Raw genomic sequence first — 16,956 nt, forward strand, 5'->3', positions numbered from 1 at the left:
GCATGCAAGAATCTGTGTGGTGGCCAAATCCTTCCGCGGCATCTTGTCCCTGTGAGCTATTGATACAAAGTTTCTCACTTGTTTCTTTTTTTTTTCAAATCACACACAGTTTCGTAGGGCTACGCTACGTGTGATACTCGAAAGATACGTGTAATAAACGTTGATCATCACTAACATGAATGCGTTGAGGGCACAATCACCATGGCTAGAGTCAGACTGTGAAGGATGATTTTTTTCTCCCAGGCTGGTCCTTGTTTTCTACCCTAGGTCTTTGCAAGCCATGGCATTCTTGGTTAGTGCTGTTACCAGATCGGATCCCGTGAAGGTCAGCATCCAAGTCAAATCGCAATGCCTGGCGGGTTCAGCCGTTTGTTCGCCACCTGCCGTGGCCACTGGCCAGGGCACCGCACCAACCCGGGCGGGCCGGACCGGATCCCATGACCCGTAGTAGGTGCTGTGCTGCCGCCTGCTGCTGCAGCACGCCACAGAATGAACCCGGGCGGCTGGACCGGAGGCCCCGACGGGGTAGGTGGCGGCTCCGCGCCGTGTATAAACCGCTGTCCGCTTTACCTTCCCCCTCCACACTTCTCTCCGTCCTCACCAACCAGACCAACCCACCCTCCGATGGCCGCGCCCGTGTCGCAGCCGCCGGTGGCCGCCAGGGCGTCCGCGCGGCTCCTCCCCCGCGGGCTGGGCGCGCTCCCGGAATCCGCGCCCGCCGCCTCCCTCCGCTTCTCCGTCGGCCGCCGCCGCCGCGCCGCTCGCCTAGGTCCGCACGGATGCTCCCCCTTCACTCGTGTTATTATCGGAGTTCATTTTCATTTCATAAGCGGCGTTGAGCGGATAAGTGTGTGGCGCGTTTGTGTTGCAATTGGGTTGGACATTGCCGAGGACCCCCGGGACGAGAGCTGGGGGTTGCCCCATCGGCTGCTGTGGATTACATGATGTGATGTCATCGTGGGTGCCTAGAGGGGTTCTGATAATCCTTAACGCCCTGTAGAAGGGATCATCGCCTATTGGATGACGTGGATACGTTTCTGTTGTAATTTCTGTAGGAATGAATCCAATGAACACAAGGGTTCCCAATTTCAGTGCTAGCTTGCGTTGTTCGGTATTCGATTCATCCGTGACTGTTTTAGATCTAGGGGTGTCACAACTGGTACCAAAAGTTGCTAGTTTTTGGCATGTCCATCGTTGATTTGTATGCTGCAAGTGATGCTCGAAATCGACTCGCCAATTAATCTGCTAGTACACGACTGCCATATTTTTAGAACAATAGTAATGGAAAAAGGAGCTGACTCTTAATACTCTGTGCTTCTGAAATTGGAGAACAGAGGTGAAGGCGTCAGGAAATGTCTTTGGGAACCACTTCCAGGTTGCAACCTATGGTGAGTCTCATGGAGGGGGTGTTGGTTGTGTTATCAGTGGTTGCCCACCCAGAATTCCTCTCACTGAGGCAGACATGCAAGTAGAGCTCGACAGAAGGTGTGTTTCTCCCACATTTCATTAATTTCAAGTTGTTACTACTGGAGTTAGGAGTTTGCGAGATTCTAGCTTAATATGGTTGTCAAGTGGTACTTTTTGGATATACAAGCAACTCCATGTCTCACTAACATGTTAGCTGCATATGGAGCAGCATATCATGAAACTCATATTGGGGTAGCAGCATACCCTTGATGGACGTTGCTACATTATCTCTGCTGTGTTCATGAATACCAAATGATTGATTTCCCTTGATATACATTGTTAAATTGTTTAAATAATGTTCATTGACACCAAAGGTTGATTTGTACAGACGTCCTGGTCAGAGTAGAATAACTACCCCGAGAAAGGAGACTGATACATGCAAAATTCTATCAGGGACACATGAAGGTGTGTTACCTACCAGAATATAGGACATACTATTTGGAAATAAGAATGTACTAGCTTTTTCTCAGCGGCATGACAATTCTGTTGGGTTTTATGCAGGGTTGACCACCGGTACACCAATCCACGTTTTTGTCCCAAACACAGATCAAAGAGGCGGAGTACGTATCTACTTTTCCAATACATATTTTGCAACGAATGAAACCTATGGAAGCTGAACATTTACAAGGGCAAGAATTCATAAACATATTTGCTTATACAGGATTACAGTGAAATGGCTAAGGCATACAGACCTTCCCATGCAGACGCAACCTATGACTTCAAGTATGGTGTTAGAGCTGTGCAGGTATCTTTTGTCGTATATGTATAAGTAGAAATTATCACATTTTACAGCTAGTTGCTGCACATTTTCTGCTATAACTTGGAGGATCTGCTGTTTTTTCTTACTTACTATTTGAATTAAAAATATTTGTGCTTGCTGAATGGTAGGGAGGTGGAAGATCATCAGCCAGAGAAACCATTGGCAGGGTGGCTGCTGGAGCTCTTGCAAAGAAAGTTCTTAAGCTCAAATCTGGAGTAGAGGTGTGGGCCTACTTGCCATTTTTTTCTTGAACTATTACATGCTTGTGATCAACCATCATAGTTGGCCTGGTTGCTTTGCTTCCCCATAGAAAATGCAAGAAAAAAAGAATTAGAAACCCGTTTTGGAGATACCTATGTACAAGTACCTTCTTTTTTTGTAATAGCTGTGAGCTGTGAGAGCAACATTGTTAGATCCTGGTTATACAGTGTTCCTCAGATTACTTTGAATTGGATCCTGATTCTTGCTTGATCTAAATCCAATAATCATGTTGATTTTGTAGTTTGATCTATGCAAGTATTCTACTAGAGTAATAGACTGCTCTTTTGCATTTTCATTTCCACTGCAAAAAGGCATTCCCTCACTCTCCCCTTATACATAATCCTAATGGAAGAACCCCATCTACTGGCAGATATTGGCATTTGTTTCCAAAGTGCATCAGGTTGTACTTCCAGAAGATGCAGTTGATTATGAAACTGTAACCATGGAACAGGTCTCTTGCTTTCACTTGCTCCCACTCCAGCATTACAGGGATAGTCTGAGCAGGCATTTGCTGAATTTATCTTATTCTTGTAATTTTTCAGATAGAGAGCAACATCGTTAGATGTCCTGATCCAGAATATGCAGAGAAGATGATTGCTGCCATCGACAAAGTACGAGTTAGAGGGGATTCAATTGGTGGGGTTGTCACATGCATTGCAAGAAATGTTCCACGTGTAAGTATTGAGGCTCTGCAGTTATGTTAATTTGTTTCCTTTAGTTTTGATTACATCATATGTTTTAAGGTTGATCATCACTTAAAATCTTATTTGAATTCTGATAACTGGTCTGATTGGGGTAACAACAATTTGTAGGGTCTTGGCTCTCCTGTTTTTGACAAACTTGAAGCTGAACTGGCAAAAGCTATGCTTTCTCTCCCAGCAAGCAAGGGGTTTGAGATCGGCAGTGGGTTTGCTGGTAAGGAATCATTTTATTTCGCACAGGATTAGTTGGTCGCAAATATGTGATGGGGCATGCAGCCTACTTTACAACTTGACCAAGGACTAATAACTTGTGCCCAGGTACTGACTTTACCGGAAGCGAGCATAATGATGAGTTCTATATGGATGAGGCTGGAAATGTGAGAACACGAACTAATCGCTCAGGCGGTGTACAGGTTTTCATCCTACAATCCTTTTGCTTCCCTGTTACAATGTTTTCTGGTGATATATAGTCCTATTTAGTATGAAATTGTTGACTCTGTATTTGCAATTTGTGTGTGCATGCAGGGAGGGATATCAAATGGTGAAATTATTTACTTCAAAGTGGCTTTTAAGCCAACAGCAACTATTGGGGTTAGTGTGCATCCCTGTTCCAAACTATCTTTCTTTGCTTCCTTAAAATGATATCTGTAGCATCATTGCCATGTAATGCTTTTGAATGATAAGCACTGTTATCCTGTGAATACAATTAGAACTGCTAATTTGTCATTAATCACTCTTTTTTGCAACTACCAAGTATATTAGAATGTCTATCTGGTTCAATGCGTGTAATTTCTTTGGTATTGTATAACACAGTATGGTATGTTATCTTTTAAATCATCCTAGCTACAGTTCAGGCTTGCTAATTTTGAAAAGTTGTAGCCATTTTTCTGAGATGTTGATTTCACTTTTCCAGAAGAAACAAAATACTGTGTCAAGGGAGCATGAAGATATTGAACTTTTGGCAAGGGGCCGCCATGACCCATGTGTTGTCCCTCGAGGTAATGGCTCCACACCTGCACCTAAAATTTCCTACCATCTATCACTTTTGGTCCCTGTAACTAATTCTAATTCTTTTCATTCCTTCTGCAGCTGTTCCTATGGTGGAATCCATGGCTGCGTTGGTCCTCATGGACCAGCTCATGGCGCATATTGCTCAGTGCGAGATGTTTCCGCTGAACCTTGCCCTACAAGAACCCATCGGCTCGGCCAGCAGTGCATCTGAATTGGCGCCAAACCTATCATAATGTCTATTGGAACAAAAGTCCCCTGTTTGAATTTTTGCTCACTAGTTTTCTTTCATTGTCAGTCATAAATCTGGGCTTTCCTAAGCAGCTTGCAGTTTTGGACCAGCATACACACCTCGATTATTGTACCCTAGAGATCATAAAACGAATATCAAGATAGAAACACATTAATGTTTTGTGTTGTGTAGTATAACAGCATGACATCTACCCTTTTCCTTTTTGGCGAGAGGATGTACGATATGCAGTCGTTTGAGCAATAAAGAGAGTATTTTTCCCCCAATTTGGGAAAGATAATACTCCTTTGTGTATCGTATGACGAGCAGCCTATAAATGGTTTTCTTTTCTTGCAAAATCTATGCAGAGATAGGACATCAATTGTTGCAGGTAGTCTGAAGATTTTGTTAAGATTTTCTTCGATGCTTTTATGCTTCTTGTCACTTCCTCATTCCTGAATCCTGAGCACGGTTGGATTTGTCATGTGAACCGGATTTGACAACCGTTTCACTTTTACGGGAGAGTATGAGCCTGGCATCCAACAAAGAGAGACAACAGGATTCAACTACAGTGATGGTTAGGTTCCCAGTCCCAGCACTGAGGCTAGAGCGAGAGGTTACAAGATCACTCTCTGACGACGTCTGCTGGAATGATCGGCTAACTGTAGTCCTTGCTAAGACTCACGTGCGTCATGGGTTTAAATCATGTAAAGTCATTTCAGAAAAAGAATATCCAAATGCACCTTCCGTTTTTTAAAACTTACCTTTGGTCGTTCAAGTACTAGCAAATAAAAAAAACAAAAAACAAATGCTTAGAAGGAAATTATCATAACGCCTACTAAATCAATTGAAGTATCTATCTTGTGATAAGCAACACCCTCCTAATTAAAATACTCCCCCTGTTCTTTTTCTATAGAGATATTTCACCTTGGTATGATGACAACTCTGCTTATATCATCTAATTAACGCAAACAAGCTTTTCTCATTAGTTCTCCAATGTTTGCCTCAATGACTTCTTGTTATCTATGCAATTTATTGCCGTGGCCCACATCGAAGACAAATAATACTAAGTGAAAAATCTGATTTTTACAAATATCCTTATCAAAAGAGAATGAATGGAGTAGATATAAGTATACATATTGAAGATCGATAGGCGCGGAGGAACTGAAGTAGAGAATCAATTAAATCGCATCTTGTATAACATCAATTAAGTTGCATGTACATTTTGGTGCTGAGTAATCGAAGCATCAATTAAGTTGCATCCATATTTTATAATTTGGATCAAGATCGCTATAAACAACATACTCCAAATGTGCTATATTTTTCCAACAGAGGAAGTACAAAGCATAAGAGCGTTCGAATCGACACCGCTAGCTAACGTGGATGCTAGAGAACAAGTAAAGTCAAAGAAGCGTGAAGGGCTTGATGTTGTCGAAGCCTAAAAGCGTGTGCGGTAGAGATAGTGGGCTCCATAAGTGATATCGGGCTGCACGTGCACATGAGGCTAACACTCGCATGTGCTAGCGTTTTGTTTTTTCGTGTTCTATCACCTCCACGTCAATCAAAATCTCTACTAACGTAGATACCCCACTTGGAACGAACGTCACTAATGGGCAATTGACACTGCTAACTAACATGGATGCCGGAGAGCAATTAAAAGTCAAAGAAGTGTGAAGAGTCTGATGTTGCTGGAGCCTAAAAGCATGTGTTGTGGAGATAATAGACTCCATAAGTGATATGGGGCTGCACATGCGCGTGAGGCTAATGCTCGCACGTGCTAGCATTTTTTTTCACGATCTCTCACCTCCACGTCAGTCTAAATCTCTACTAATGTAGATACGTCACTTGGAACGATTTAATTGTGTTCATGACGCGGCAAAACTAAAATATATCTCTTGCATGTCTATCCTTAGGACATTACATTGAATCAAACGCATAGTTAGAGCCGTGTTAGATGTGCTTCTTTCACATTACGGGACACCTTTTTTTTATTTCATTCGTACTATATGTGCACCTTTTTTCTTCCTTTTACGATATCGAAACGTCTCTGGGGTCTTTTTCGAAAGAAATCATTTTGTTCGAGGTCGAAAAGATCTTCATTAAAAAGCAAATCCATCAACAGCCAGCCCGGATTCCCGTTTGCGTGAATGGACGTGGCCCAGTGGGCCCCACCACCATCTCCAACTTGTCTTATCAGCGATCGCATGCACGGGTACTTACCACGAACGATAAGCACATGAACTGATTGATAAGCGCCTGCGCTTATCTGATGTCCTGCCCTATAAATTCAGAGGGTTATCCCTTCACTCCGCGTCCAAATAGTTTCTTCTCTGTCCAACCGCAAGTCTCCAACCTGCCTCGGTGATTTGGTGGTCTCCGGCAACCAGGATCGTCGCCGGCGGCGGTCGTTCCCGCGGCGAGATCGATCGGATCGATCCACGCTCAAAGCTTCCAGGTGATTGCCATATTTTCCGCTTGGTTTGGATGCGTGTTGGTTTTGGCTATTTTTTTTAAACAAAATTCAGATCTGAAGCCAAAAAATACTCCTAGGGCAGTCGCAGCTTTCTGAGAGTTCCATCCTCCTGCCCAGCTCAGGCTTCGATTTGAATATTTTTTCTCTTTGTTTATGTTTTCCGATTAGATAAGGGTGGCTGCGTTCTTCCTTTTTTCCTTTTGCCCTAGGCTAGACTGAAACGGACATTTTCCCGGAAAATACTGACCATACTAACCGTTCTGGGCTTCCGGGCTCACCATGTCAGGCCCTGACCTGCTGCGCTAGACCTCAAAGCCTCGATCGCACCGCATCTTCTCCCCCTGTTGCTCGTCCGCTCCGTCGCCGCCGACCCCGCCGCCAGCCTCCCCTTCCACCGAAGAACGGCCGCCGGGCGCCCTCCCCTGGCCCACGGCGCGTCGGTTACCATTGGATTGGCGTGGGGCGGCGATCCGTCCGGACCTAGGGTTGCTGGTAAGGAACCCTAACCTGCTTCGATGGGGGTTTTTTCGCCTTGAGATTTATTTGTTCCGGGAGATCTCTTTCCGGCCTTGAGCAACCAGATCCTAATTTTGCACGGGAAAAGTCGGTGATTTCTACTCTAACTCTGCCCTGGTACTGTGCAGAGACCCCATAGGATACGATCCTGGGCGCATCCGCCTCCGCGTGGGTGAGGCGGAGGGGAGAGGAGGATGTCGTCGCTCAGCCGGGAGCTGGTCTTTCTCATCCTGCAGTTCCTCGATGAGGAGAAGTTCAAAGAGACTGTCCACAAGTGAGTGGTTTGAACTGGAAGGAAATGGAGTGTGGCTTTAGTGTCAATTTCTAACTTGTTTGGCGATCTTGTTGCTGTTTAGGCTCGAGCAGGAGTCCGGGTTCTACTTCAACATGAAGTACTTTGAGGATGAGGTCATCAATGGCAATTGGGATGAGGTGGAGCGCTACCTTGGTGGCTTCACCAAGGTCGATGACAACCGCTACTCGATGAAGATATTCTTTGAGATCCGCAAGCAGAAGTATCTCGAGGCTCTTGATAAGTAAGTGGAGAGGGTTATGCAGCTTTTATGATGCTTGAGTGGAGTGCCTTGCTGACCGTGGTTTCTCTGTTTTCCTGCTAGGCATGATCGGTCCAAGGCTGTTGAAATCTTGGTCAAGGACTTGAAGGTCTTTGCATCCTTCAATGAGGAGCTTTTTAAGGAGATCACGCAGCTTCTGACCTTGGAGAACTTCAGGTAATCTGCTGTCATTATTGTCATGATGCCTAGTTGTTAATGGATATCTCAACTAGTGATTTCTGCTTTTGTATTGTTAGGGAAAATGAGCAGCTCTCCAAGTACGGTGATACAAAGTCTGCAAGAGCGATAATGCTTGTTGAGCTGAAGAAGCTGATTGAAGCTAATCCCTTATTTCGCGACAAGCTACAGTTTCCCAACCTTAAGAATTCTAGGTTGCGGACACTTATCAACCAGAGGTAGCCCTCTGTAAAAAGTCATCTATGTGCTCCTTAGTAATTATGGCATTTTGTTTTTCTTGTAAGGTTGCGCTAATGCGAGTAACAAGGATATAACCTTAGCAACTGGAAAGTTTTAGACTTGGTTGCCTGGATGTGGTAGAACCAATGTGTGATGCAGATACGTTGATGCTGCGGAATGCCATTTCTTTGCTACCACTAATGTGGCGATACATTTGTGCATAATAAAAGTGAAATAATAGATTGATAGTTTCTAGTGACGAAATGAGAATATGTTAACATTTAATTAGGATATTGATCTAGTAGAACAATTGTTGTAAAACATTCAAAATAAGAAAGCCAAGGAGGCCAACTTTAAAAGACAGGAATAGCTAAGAGACTGTAGATGGGCTTCAGAAGGAGATTCGCTCTGCTGGGAAGTGCTGGGAAGGTTACCGACCATGCATCTAATAAGTATTTGGATTGACAGGCGTGTTCTCCAATATGTAGAACCCAGTCTGGTACATGGAATCTTTAGAATTATCTGTGCAATGCATGTTTTAGATAAACTTTTAGCTTCTGATTTATTTGTACTTTTTTTATATTGAAAACATTATTAAGTTTGCATGTTAATTCTTGCGGATATTGTTGTCATACCTTATTGTTTTCTTATATTTTCATTTTCTGGGCAGTTTTATGGGCCAAGTTGAATGTGGATAATGTTGTTAGGGTGCACTTATCTGCTTTGATTCAGTTAATTTTCTGAAGTCACGAATCTTCGCATAGTGAATTACATCCTATTTTCCTGTTACGTTGGCTGTTACTTTACTTTCCTATTATTTTTCATGTATACAAGATCCAGTGTGGCTGGTCTCTTAGATTATCAGACTTAGTGCTACCTGATTCTGGGTTTAGTTTCAAAGTGGCATGTTCTGTGTCTCTCGGTCTTTCATATATGTTTTAATTAGCACCAAAGAGAAAACTCTATAACTAAGAAATCTTTTTTGAGAGTTTTTGTACTTTTTTGGGGGTAACCTTACTTTTGTTCGTATTTGGCAGCTTGAACTGGCAGCATCAGCTTTGCAAAAATCCTAGGCCTAATCCTGATATCAAGACTCTTTTTGTTGATCACTCATGTGGACAACCAAATGGTGCACGTGCTCCATCACCAGCAAACAATCCGTTGCTTGGATCTATACCCAAACCAGGAGGTTTCCCTCCATTGGGTGCTCATGGAGTAAGTCTGTTGAGCACATTGTGATGCTTCATATGTATTTGTGGTACAATGTTTTAGAACTTGCTTTGGTGCAATTGTTTAGAACCTGATTTATGTCCTTTTCAGCCTTTTCAACCTGCGCCAACACCGGTCCCACCGCTGGCTGGGTGGATGTCAAACCCTCCAGCAGTAACACACCCTGCCGTGTCTGGTGGTGCTATTGGATTTGGTACTCCTACGAATCCCGGTACTTGCGTTATCTTTGTTGCAAAGAATCATGGAATGGTCTGAATTGAAGGCAGTGCATGAGGCTGTTGACTAACATCTTTCTGCCTTAACATCTTGTAGCCGCTTTATTGAAGCATCCTAGGACGCCCACAACAGCTAATCCTAGTATGGATTATCCATCAGGAGATTCTGATCACGTCTCAAAGAGATCTAGACCAGTTGGCATGGCTGAGGAGGTATTTGTGATATCTCATCCTTCCATTAATAGATTCTGGCTCTTGAAATTTGATACTGCCCATTACGCCAATTCATGCACTTATGGTGATCTAATGTAGCAGGTGAATCTTCCTGTGAACATGTTGCCTGTGACTTACCCGCAGAGCCATAATTACCAACAAGAAGATTTCCATAAAACTGTGGCACGGACCTTGAACCAAGGATCAGCCCCGATGAGCATGGATTTCCATCCACTTCAGCAAACTCTTCTTCTTGGTAAGTTCTTCGTACCTTAATACTTTCTTATGATAAGTTCGGTGTAGTTATTTCCCTGTCATCTTATTGTGCTATCTTTACCCTTGGTTTGCTGTAGTTGGTACCAATGTTGGTGACATAGGATTATGGGATGTTGGTACAAAAGATAGACTAGCATTAAGAAACTTCAAAGTTTGGGAGCTTGGAAAATGTTCGATGACCCTCCAGGTTTGTTTGTTGCATTATGTGATTTAGTAACTTGGTGCCCTTTACTAGCCTAGTAGCCTTCGTATTAATGTTGTAATTCATCAACAGGCATCGCTCGTTAAGGATCCTGCTGTGTCTGTTAATCGCATAATATGGAGTCCTGATGGAACCTTGTTTGGTAAGCTAAGATGACTTAAACAATGTTCTTGCTGTCTTTTTGTGGCTGCAGCTTTCTAATGTATATATCGTTTTAATAGGTGTTGCTTATTCAAGGCATATTGTACAGATTTATTCCTATAACGGTGGCGATGATATTAGGCAACACTTGGAGGTTTGACTGCATGTTCTTAGTTCTTTCTGCCTGATACTTCTTTTGATATGCTATCCTGTGTATGATTGGATGTTATGGTTCCTAAATTTGATTAATCCTTGCTTTCTTCAGATTGATGCACATGTTGGTGGTGTAAATGACATTGCATTTGCTCATCCAAATAAGCAGCTATGTATAATTACTTGTGGAGATGATAAGACAATTAAGGTGAGTTACTGCGATGGCTTAGCTAATCATGTTGCTAAGATATGAAGCTCTTTGAGTATTGTATGCTATACTAGGTATGGGAGGCCACTAGTGGAGCAAAGCAATTTTCCTTTGAAGGACATGAAGCTCCTGTTTATTCAGTTTGTCCGCATTACAAGGAAAATATTCAGGTATTCGTGTGGTTATTATCAGACTAATTGATGATACCTGATTAAGCCTAGTTTGTACCGTAGGAAACTAATACTTTTACCTTGTGTTTTGCTTCCTTTGTTCAGTTCATCTTCTCAACTGCTTTAGATGGAAAGATCAAGGCGTGGCTATATGATAATTTGGGATCTAGAGTTGACTATGACGCACCAGGTCACTGGTGCACTACAATGGCATATAGCGCAGATGGTTCAAGGTTCCTATTTTCCTTTCTTTGTTAATCAGGAATATGTGTGTTTGTATTTTGGTTCCAACATTCCACTAACTTTTTGTCCTTTATGCGTAGGCTATTTTCTTGTGGCACTAGCAAGGAGGGTGAATCACATCTAGTAGAATGGAATGAAAGTGAAGGAGCTGTGAAGAGAACATATCAGGGATTCCGTAAGCGATCCATGGGTGTCGTGCAATTCGATACCACCCGAAACAGGTTTTTGGCTGCTGGAGATGAATTCATGGTTAAGATATGGGACATGGACAACACAGGTCTTTTGACCACTATTGATGCTGATGGTGGCTTACCTGTGAGTTCCTTTTTTCATTCTTGTGTGCTTCCTTCTGGTGAATGGCTGGTTGCACAGAATGAAGTATGAAATTTCCCTTGTTTTTAAAATGTCCCCACATTCAACAGGCAAGTCCACGGATACGCTTCAACAAGGAGGGGACTCTGTTGGCTGTTTCTACTCTTGACAATGGTGTCAAGATCTTAGCAAACGCTGATGGACTTCGGTTATTGCGCACGTTGGAAAATCGTTCTTTTGACGCTTCCCGTAATGCAACTGAGACTGTAACAAAGGTAACTCCTTGTGACCATAACACTCCTCAGAATAATTTCTGCAAGTATAATCCAATCAATCCTTGTTTATGCAGCCTCTAATAAATCCATTGACTGCTGCGGCAAATGCAGCTGCAGCAAGCAGTTCAGGAACTCCTGCTCCAGCAGCTATAACTGCAATGGTTTGCATATATTCACTGTTCCATTTCAGCTGATCTTGTATTATTCTATCACAAAACAACTTCTGTCATCCTAACTAACTTCGGCGTACTCTGAAAAAATGTACAGAATGGTGATACCAGAGGTTTGGTTGACGTAAAACCTAGAATTACTGATGAGTCATTGGACAAGTCAAAGGTATGGAAACTTATGGAGATAACTGAGTCAACTCAGTGCAGATCAATTAAACTGGCGGATAACATGAGAGCAAGCAAGGTGATACGTTATTCCTTCTCTTTTCTTTTGTGTTAATTCTTGAATCTGTATCATTTCTATTACAACCTTGTTTATGGAGTTTGGATCATCTTTATTTGGATGTTATTTATTTTATTGCGGTTGCACGAAATTAATCGGTTGTACATTATTTCCGTGTATCCATCTTTCTATTTTTCAGCTCTTTGTACTTCTAAATGCATTAAGTTCTTGCCTGTATGTTACCCTATATTTTTTTTATTTCAATCTGTGTGATCCTTGTTGTATTCTTGATCTCTACATTCACCTTGGCAATTGCAGTGCCGATCTTTTTCATAAGGTTGTTTGCATTTTTTCTCTGTAATTTGCAGATTTCAAGACTGATTTACACAAATTCTGGTGTTGCTATTTTGGCTCTAACCGCAAGCGCTGTTCATCTACTCTGGAAATGGCCACGCAGTGATCGGAATTCATCTGGCAAGGTGAAATCTGTTTTCTTTTTTACCTATACACATGTATCAGCAATGCTCAGTGCTTAACTGCACGTCATAATTGAACAGTTTGTGCAGTAGTTTGTTACTAAATTGGTTCAATTCATTGTTCACTCTTAGGCCACCGCGAGTGTGTCTCCTCAACTATGGCAACCTCCGAGTGGCATCTTTATGACCAATGACATGACTGACAATAATCCTGAAGATGCTGTTCACTGCTTTGCTTTGTCAAAGAATGATTCATATGTCATGTCTGCTTCTGGAGGAAAAATCTCTCTATTCAACATGATGACTTTCAAGGTTGGTAAATCTTCATGCTGGTTCACATTATTAGCTTTTGTGTAGAAACCAATTTTTACATTATCTTCACTGCAGACTATGACGACATTTATGCCTCCACCGCCGGCGGCAACTTTTCTTGCATTTCACCCTCAAGATAACAATATAATTGCAATTGGAATGGATGATTCGACCATCCAAATCTACAATGTCCGAATTGATGAGGTATTAGCCTTGGCCAACATGATTCGCTTTGGTTTCTTCTCCATTGAACAGAACACAGTTAAAACATGACTTGTTTGTTTGTCGTACAGGTCAAAAGCAAGCTTAGAGGTCACTCTAAGAGAATCACAGGTCTTGCCTTTTCGAATGTGCTAAATGTGTTGGTCTCTTCTGGAGCTGACGCACAGGTTATTTACTTAACTGTCAAGTTAGATCAGATCTGAAAGCTACTTATATTCTATTTTCACCATTTTTTATTATTTTCTCTTTTAGTTGTGTGTTTGGAACACGGATGGATGGGAGAAGCAAAAGAACAGATTTTTGCAGATACCATCAGGTCGCCCATCCAACATACTAGACACTCGGGTTCAGTTCCACCAAGACCAAATGCACTTTCTTGTTGTGCACGAAACTCAGATTGCCATTTATGAAACCACAAAGCTAGAACCGGTGAAGCAGGTAAACTCCCCCCTCTTTCTTGTTTGCAGCTTACATTTGCAATGTAGGTAAACTCTCCGCTCAGTATGAAAGTTGTCTCATTCCCTACCTCTTTACTTACAGTGGCCTGTTCGAGAGAATTCACCTCCAATAACACATGCCACATTCTCGTGTGATAGTCAACTGATCTATGCAAGCTTTATGGATGCTACTGTTGGTATATTTAATGCATCGAGTTTGAGACTCCAATGCCGCATTCTTCCAGCTTCATATCTTCCTCCAAGTATCAGGTATTCTGTATAACACAGAATTTGTTCTTTGTATTTTTTGGGAAATGATGTCTATCTGTTTTCTAAAGTTGTGTGTTGAATTGGCATTCTTGTTTGATTAAAAAGCTAGGGTTGAATTGTGCCCATGTGCTGCTGTTGTCCTAGGGAACAGCTCCTCCTGCCTGCCAGTTTTAGTTAGGTCGCCTAGGGTGTATGCCCCCTGGTCCCTGGACTGCATGCCAAAGCTCCTAGATTTGCTTCAGGGGATTATAGAATTGTATTGCTGCTGATTTCAAAGAAGTTAATTAAAGGAAAATTAAACACAATTTTGGGGTTGGGTGAAAGCCCCAAACTGCCAGCTGATTGCCTATCGTCTGCATGTTTGCCTCTTTATGCATTGTTTAAGAATTCTTGTTTTTAATTGCTGAGTACATCAAACTGGAAAGTAGTATCAGTAGCATTTTTTTAGCGCCCACACAATTATTTTTTCTGAAATATTCTTTATAACAAGCAAGTCATATTAGTGTGCTGTACTGTGGAGTGTGGACAAATTGCTGATAAATGTCCTTTTCTCTTCTATTAGTTCAAGTGTTCATCCTGTTGTGGTTGCGGCACACCCTTCGGAAGCAAGCCAGTTTGCTCTAGGATTGACAGATGGTGGTGTTTATGTATTGGAACCTTTGGAATCTGAGAGAAAATGGGGAAATCCTCCACCAGCGGAGAATGGGTCAACAAGCAACTTGTCCACACCACCTCCTAATGGTGCTTCAAGTTCAGATCAACCAGAAAGATAATCAGGAGAAGTTGAAGGGGTAGTGTTTTTGTGGCATGAGTCACTAACCAAGGTATCCTTAGAAGTTAATGAAACAAACTGTTACCTTTCAATCTTAAATTCTTTGCTATGTTATGTCTAGAGTATTCTTATGTATCCTTTGCACTTTAGAAGTGTGGCCAATAAACTGTAATGGTTTAGGTGTAAACGTGATTGAAATACTCGCACGCAGGAATGATTTATGTTTCTATTTCGTTGAGAAATTGCTTTCTTCGTTGTCCAACAATGTCGCACGATGTTCGGTGAATACCAAAGGAAAAATATCATGTTTACGGATTCGTCGGAAAGAGTATATTTGTTCCGTTCCTAACGGCATCCTGTTCTGCAGATGGGCTTCAAAGGGTGGTGCAACTAACCTTGGCCAAGCTGCTTCCAAGGGTCTAGTTGACGGTGCGCTCAATAAAAGCAAGCTCAACAGCAGTTTATCCGTTGCTCATATATCTTTTCCATTGACTGTATTGAGTGGAGGGAAATAGTCCTAGTATTCCATTTTGCTTTGTTTCCGTGCTGTGAAAAGGAGTTTTATATCATTAGTAGATAAGCACTAGTACGAGTACCAGTTTGGCTGTACTTGGTACCTATATTTCTGACAATTAGTGGAAGTGTCGCATTTTCTTTTGCTTTTTTTTTCGGTCCCCGCGCTACCCCCTTTTGTGACTATGAAAATGCTATTTGTGGCATTATTTTTCGACGTTTTCTTTTTGAACGGCCTTAAGAAGTCGCAACCACCAAGCGCCGGCCACCAAGTTGGGTTTTTTTTTTTTTTTTTTGCCTCGGTTGTATATCTGAGTGCCCGATTTTGTCATGCAAGGTACAACCATTTGGTTGGGCTCCCTGTTCGCAGGACATTTGGATTGCAGAGCTGCCCATCCTGACGTGCTCGCTGCACTTTCTGAATGCAATGCGGCTGCCACTCTGGGTCTCTGACCCCTTTCGTGGCAGGCTAAAGGTTTGGGGCCGTGCACCTACGAGACCCCAGACCCGGCACTGGGGGAGGAGGAGGACGCTCTCACGCTCAGCAAGGAGACGCTGAAACAGAGGACAGAAGTTTCAGCTAGCCTACCCGCTTAGCAGCTCAGCTCATCTGGTTGGACGGTGGTGAAAGGCCAGGGAGGAGGTGGTGTCATGCATGGCATGGTGGCCGGCGGTCCGGTCAGTAACCCCCACATGTGATGTGAAAGGCCAGGGAGGGAGGATGTGATGTGACTTTTGTGAGCGGGTGCCACACGGCCGGCCGGGCAGCCCATGCATGCATGCACTGGCCAGGTGCATGGCGGAAACTTGGAGGAAAGCGGCCACCGGCCATGCCTGCTGCTCCCTCTGCAATCTGCATCGGTGGCACGTACCCGCCCCTTCGTACGTGCTAGCTAAGCACGTACGACGTCGTACGTGACCGGCCCTCGCGCTGGTCTGGTACTCTGGTCCGGGATGGACGACGACACCACTGCCTGCTGGCCTGGGGTGGGTGGGGTTGTTCAGCAGCCTGCCATCCGCGCGCCGGCCTCCGCCTCAGGCGCCGAGCGACCTCCGTATCCGTTGCTCGCCGAGCCGCGACGCACGCCGAGGCTTGCCCGCGGGCGGTGGGTGGGCCGCCGCTGCGTCCGTGCACAGGGATGATGGCCCGGGCGGGGCGCGTTGCCCACGCACGGCAAGATGTCCCTGTCTCCCTGACATATATGTGTTGCCAGTAGGCAGCCGACCAGGCCCGTGACAGTACCTGAGCTCCGAACAGTTGCATGTGTCCCGGTCCATGGACGATCGTTTCAAGTTGCTGCTGTCGTGCACCACCGTGAAACTATCTTGTGGCACGACACGACAGACAGATGACCGGATGTGCTCCCATTGAAAACGTATGCGGTTAAAAAAAACACACAATGTAGCGACAGGTTTTCACAAACAAACCAACTAAAAAGCGCTCGAAAGTGGTATAGGTGGAGTATCTGTATCACTCATGCATGTGCTAGAAAAACAATTGCATCATGGACGGGTAAAAGTCCAAGTTCAACCACCC

The 16,956-nt window shown here is 43.5% G+C and overlaps 2 protein-coding genes across 7 annotated transcripts; both read left to right on the forward strand.

Moving 5' to 3' along the window:
- The first annotated feature begins 581 nt into the window (after positions 1 to 581).
- LOC117840257 (chorismate synthase 2, chloroplastic) lies at positions 582 to 4,741 on the forward strand. Its single transcript, XM_034720735.2, has 13 exons — positions 582 to 769; positions 1,335 to 1,485; positions 1,796 to 1,872; positions 1,969 to 2,027; positions 2,129 to 2,212; positions 2,356 to 2,448; positions 2,859 to 2,939; positions 3,031 to 3,162; positions 3,301 to 3,403; positions 3,508 to 3,602; positions 3,715 to 3,780; positions 4,103 to 4,187; positions 4,279 to 4,741. The coding sequence occupies exons 1-13, from the start codon at positions 625 to 627 to the stop codon at positions 4,431 to 4,433; spliced, it is 1,326 nt and encodes a 441-aa protein (XP_034576626.1). The 5' UTR covers positions 582 to 624; the 3' UTR covers positions 4,434 to 4,741.
- A 1,995-nt stretch (positions 4,742 to 6,736) lies between these two features.
- Positions 6,737 to 15,570, forward strand: LOC117839226 (protein TPR3). Of its 6 annotated transcripts, none has more exons than XM_034719503.2 (28): positions 6,737 to 6,881; positions 7,186 to 7,391; positions 7,544 to 7,689; positions 7,772 to 7,951; positions 8,033 to 8,146; positions 8,227 to 8,385; positions 9,424 to 9,601; positions 9,707 to 9,827; positions 9,929 to 10,044; positions 10,144 to 10,300; positions 10,398 to 10,507; positions 10,595 to 10,664; positions 10,744 to 10,817; positions 10,929 to 11,024; positions 11,099 to 11,194; positions 11,300 to 11,427; positions 11,518 to 11,752; positions 11,860 to 12,024; positions 12,099 to 12,185; positions 12,292 to 12,438; positions 12,786 to 12,896; positions 13,026 to 13,205; positions 13,281 to 13,409; positions 13,499 to 13,594; positions 13,680 to 13,865; positions 13,968 to 14,134; positions 14,697 to 14,958; positions 15,274 to 15,570. In XM_034719503.2, exons 3-27 carry the CDS (start codon positions 7,610 to 7,612, stop codon positions 14,905 to 14,907), a joined length of 3,393 nt encoding a protein of 1,130 aa, XP_034575394.1. In that variant the 5' UTR covers positions 6,737 to 6,881; positions 7,186 to 7,391; positions 7,544 to 7,609; the 3' UTR covers positions 14,908 to 14,958; positions 15,274 to 15,570. The 6 variants fall into 6 exon arrangements, with proteins under 6 accessions (XP_034575394.1, XP_034575397.1, XP_034575398.1 ...); XM_034719506.2 differs by having other exon boundaries at positions 10,147 to 10,300; XM_034719507.2 differs by having other exon boundaries at positions 9,707 to 9,809.
- The last annotated feature ends 1,386 nt before the right edge of the window (positions 15,571 to 16,956 follow it).

The sequence above is a fragment of the Setaria viridis genome, chromosome 9 (assembly GCF_005286985.2).
Source record: "Setaria viridis chromosome 9, Setaria_viridis_v4.0, whole genome shotgun sequence".
NCBI lineage: Eukaryota > Viridiplantae > Streptophyta > Magnoliopsida > Poales > Poaceae > Setaria > Setaria viridis.

Bases quoted from the DNA above. Each gene is read 5' to 3' on its own strand.
- LOC117840257 (XM_034720735.2), top strand. From the start codon at position 625: ATGGCCGCGCCCGTGTCGCAGCCGCCGGTGGCCGCCAGGGCGTCCGCG. The intron at 1,873-1,968 runs GTGTGTTACCTA...GGTTTTATGCAG, and splicing joins TCTATCAGGGACACATGAAG to GGTTGACCACCGGTACACCA. The intron at 2,449-2,858 runs GTGTGGGCCTAC...ATCTACTGGCAG, and splicing joins AGCTCAAATCTGGAGTAGAG to ATATTGGCATTTGTTTCCAA.
- LOC117839226 (XM_034719503.2), top strand. From the start codon at position 7,610: ATGTCGTCGCTCAGCCGGGAGCTGGTCTTTCTCATCCTGCAGTTCCTC. The intron at 10,508-10,594 runs GTTTGTTTGTTG...ATTCATCAACAG, and splicing joins AATGTTCGATGACCCTCCAG to GCATCGCTCGTTAAGGATCC. The intron at 10,665-10,743 runs GTAAGCTAAGAT...TCGTTTTAATAG, and splicing joins TCCTGATGGAACCTTGTTTG to GTGTTGCTTATTCAAGGCAT.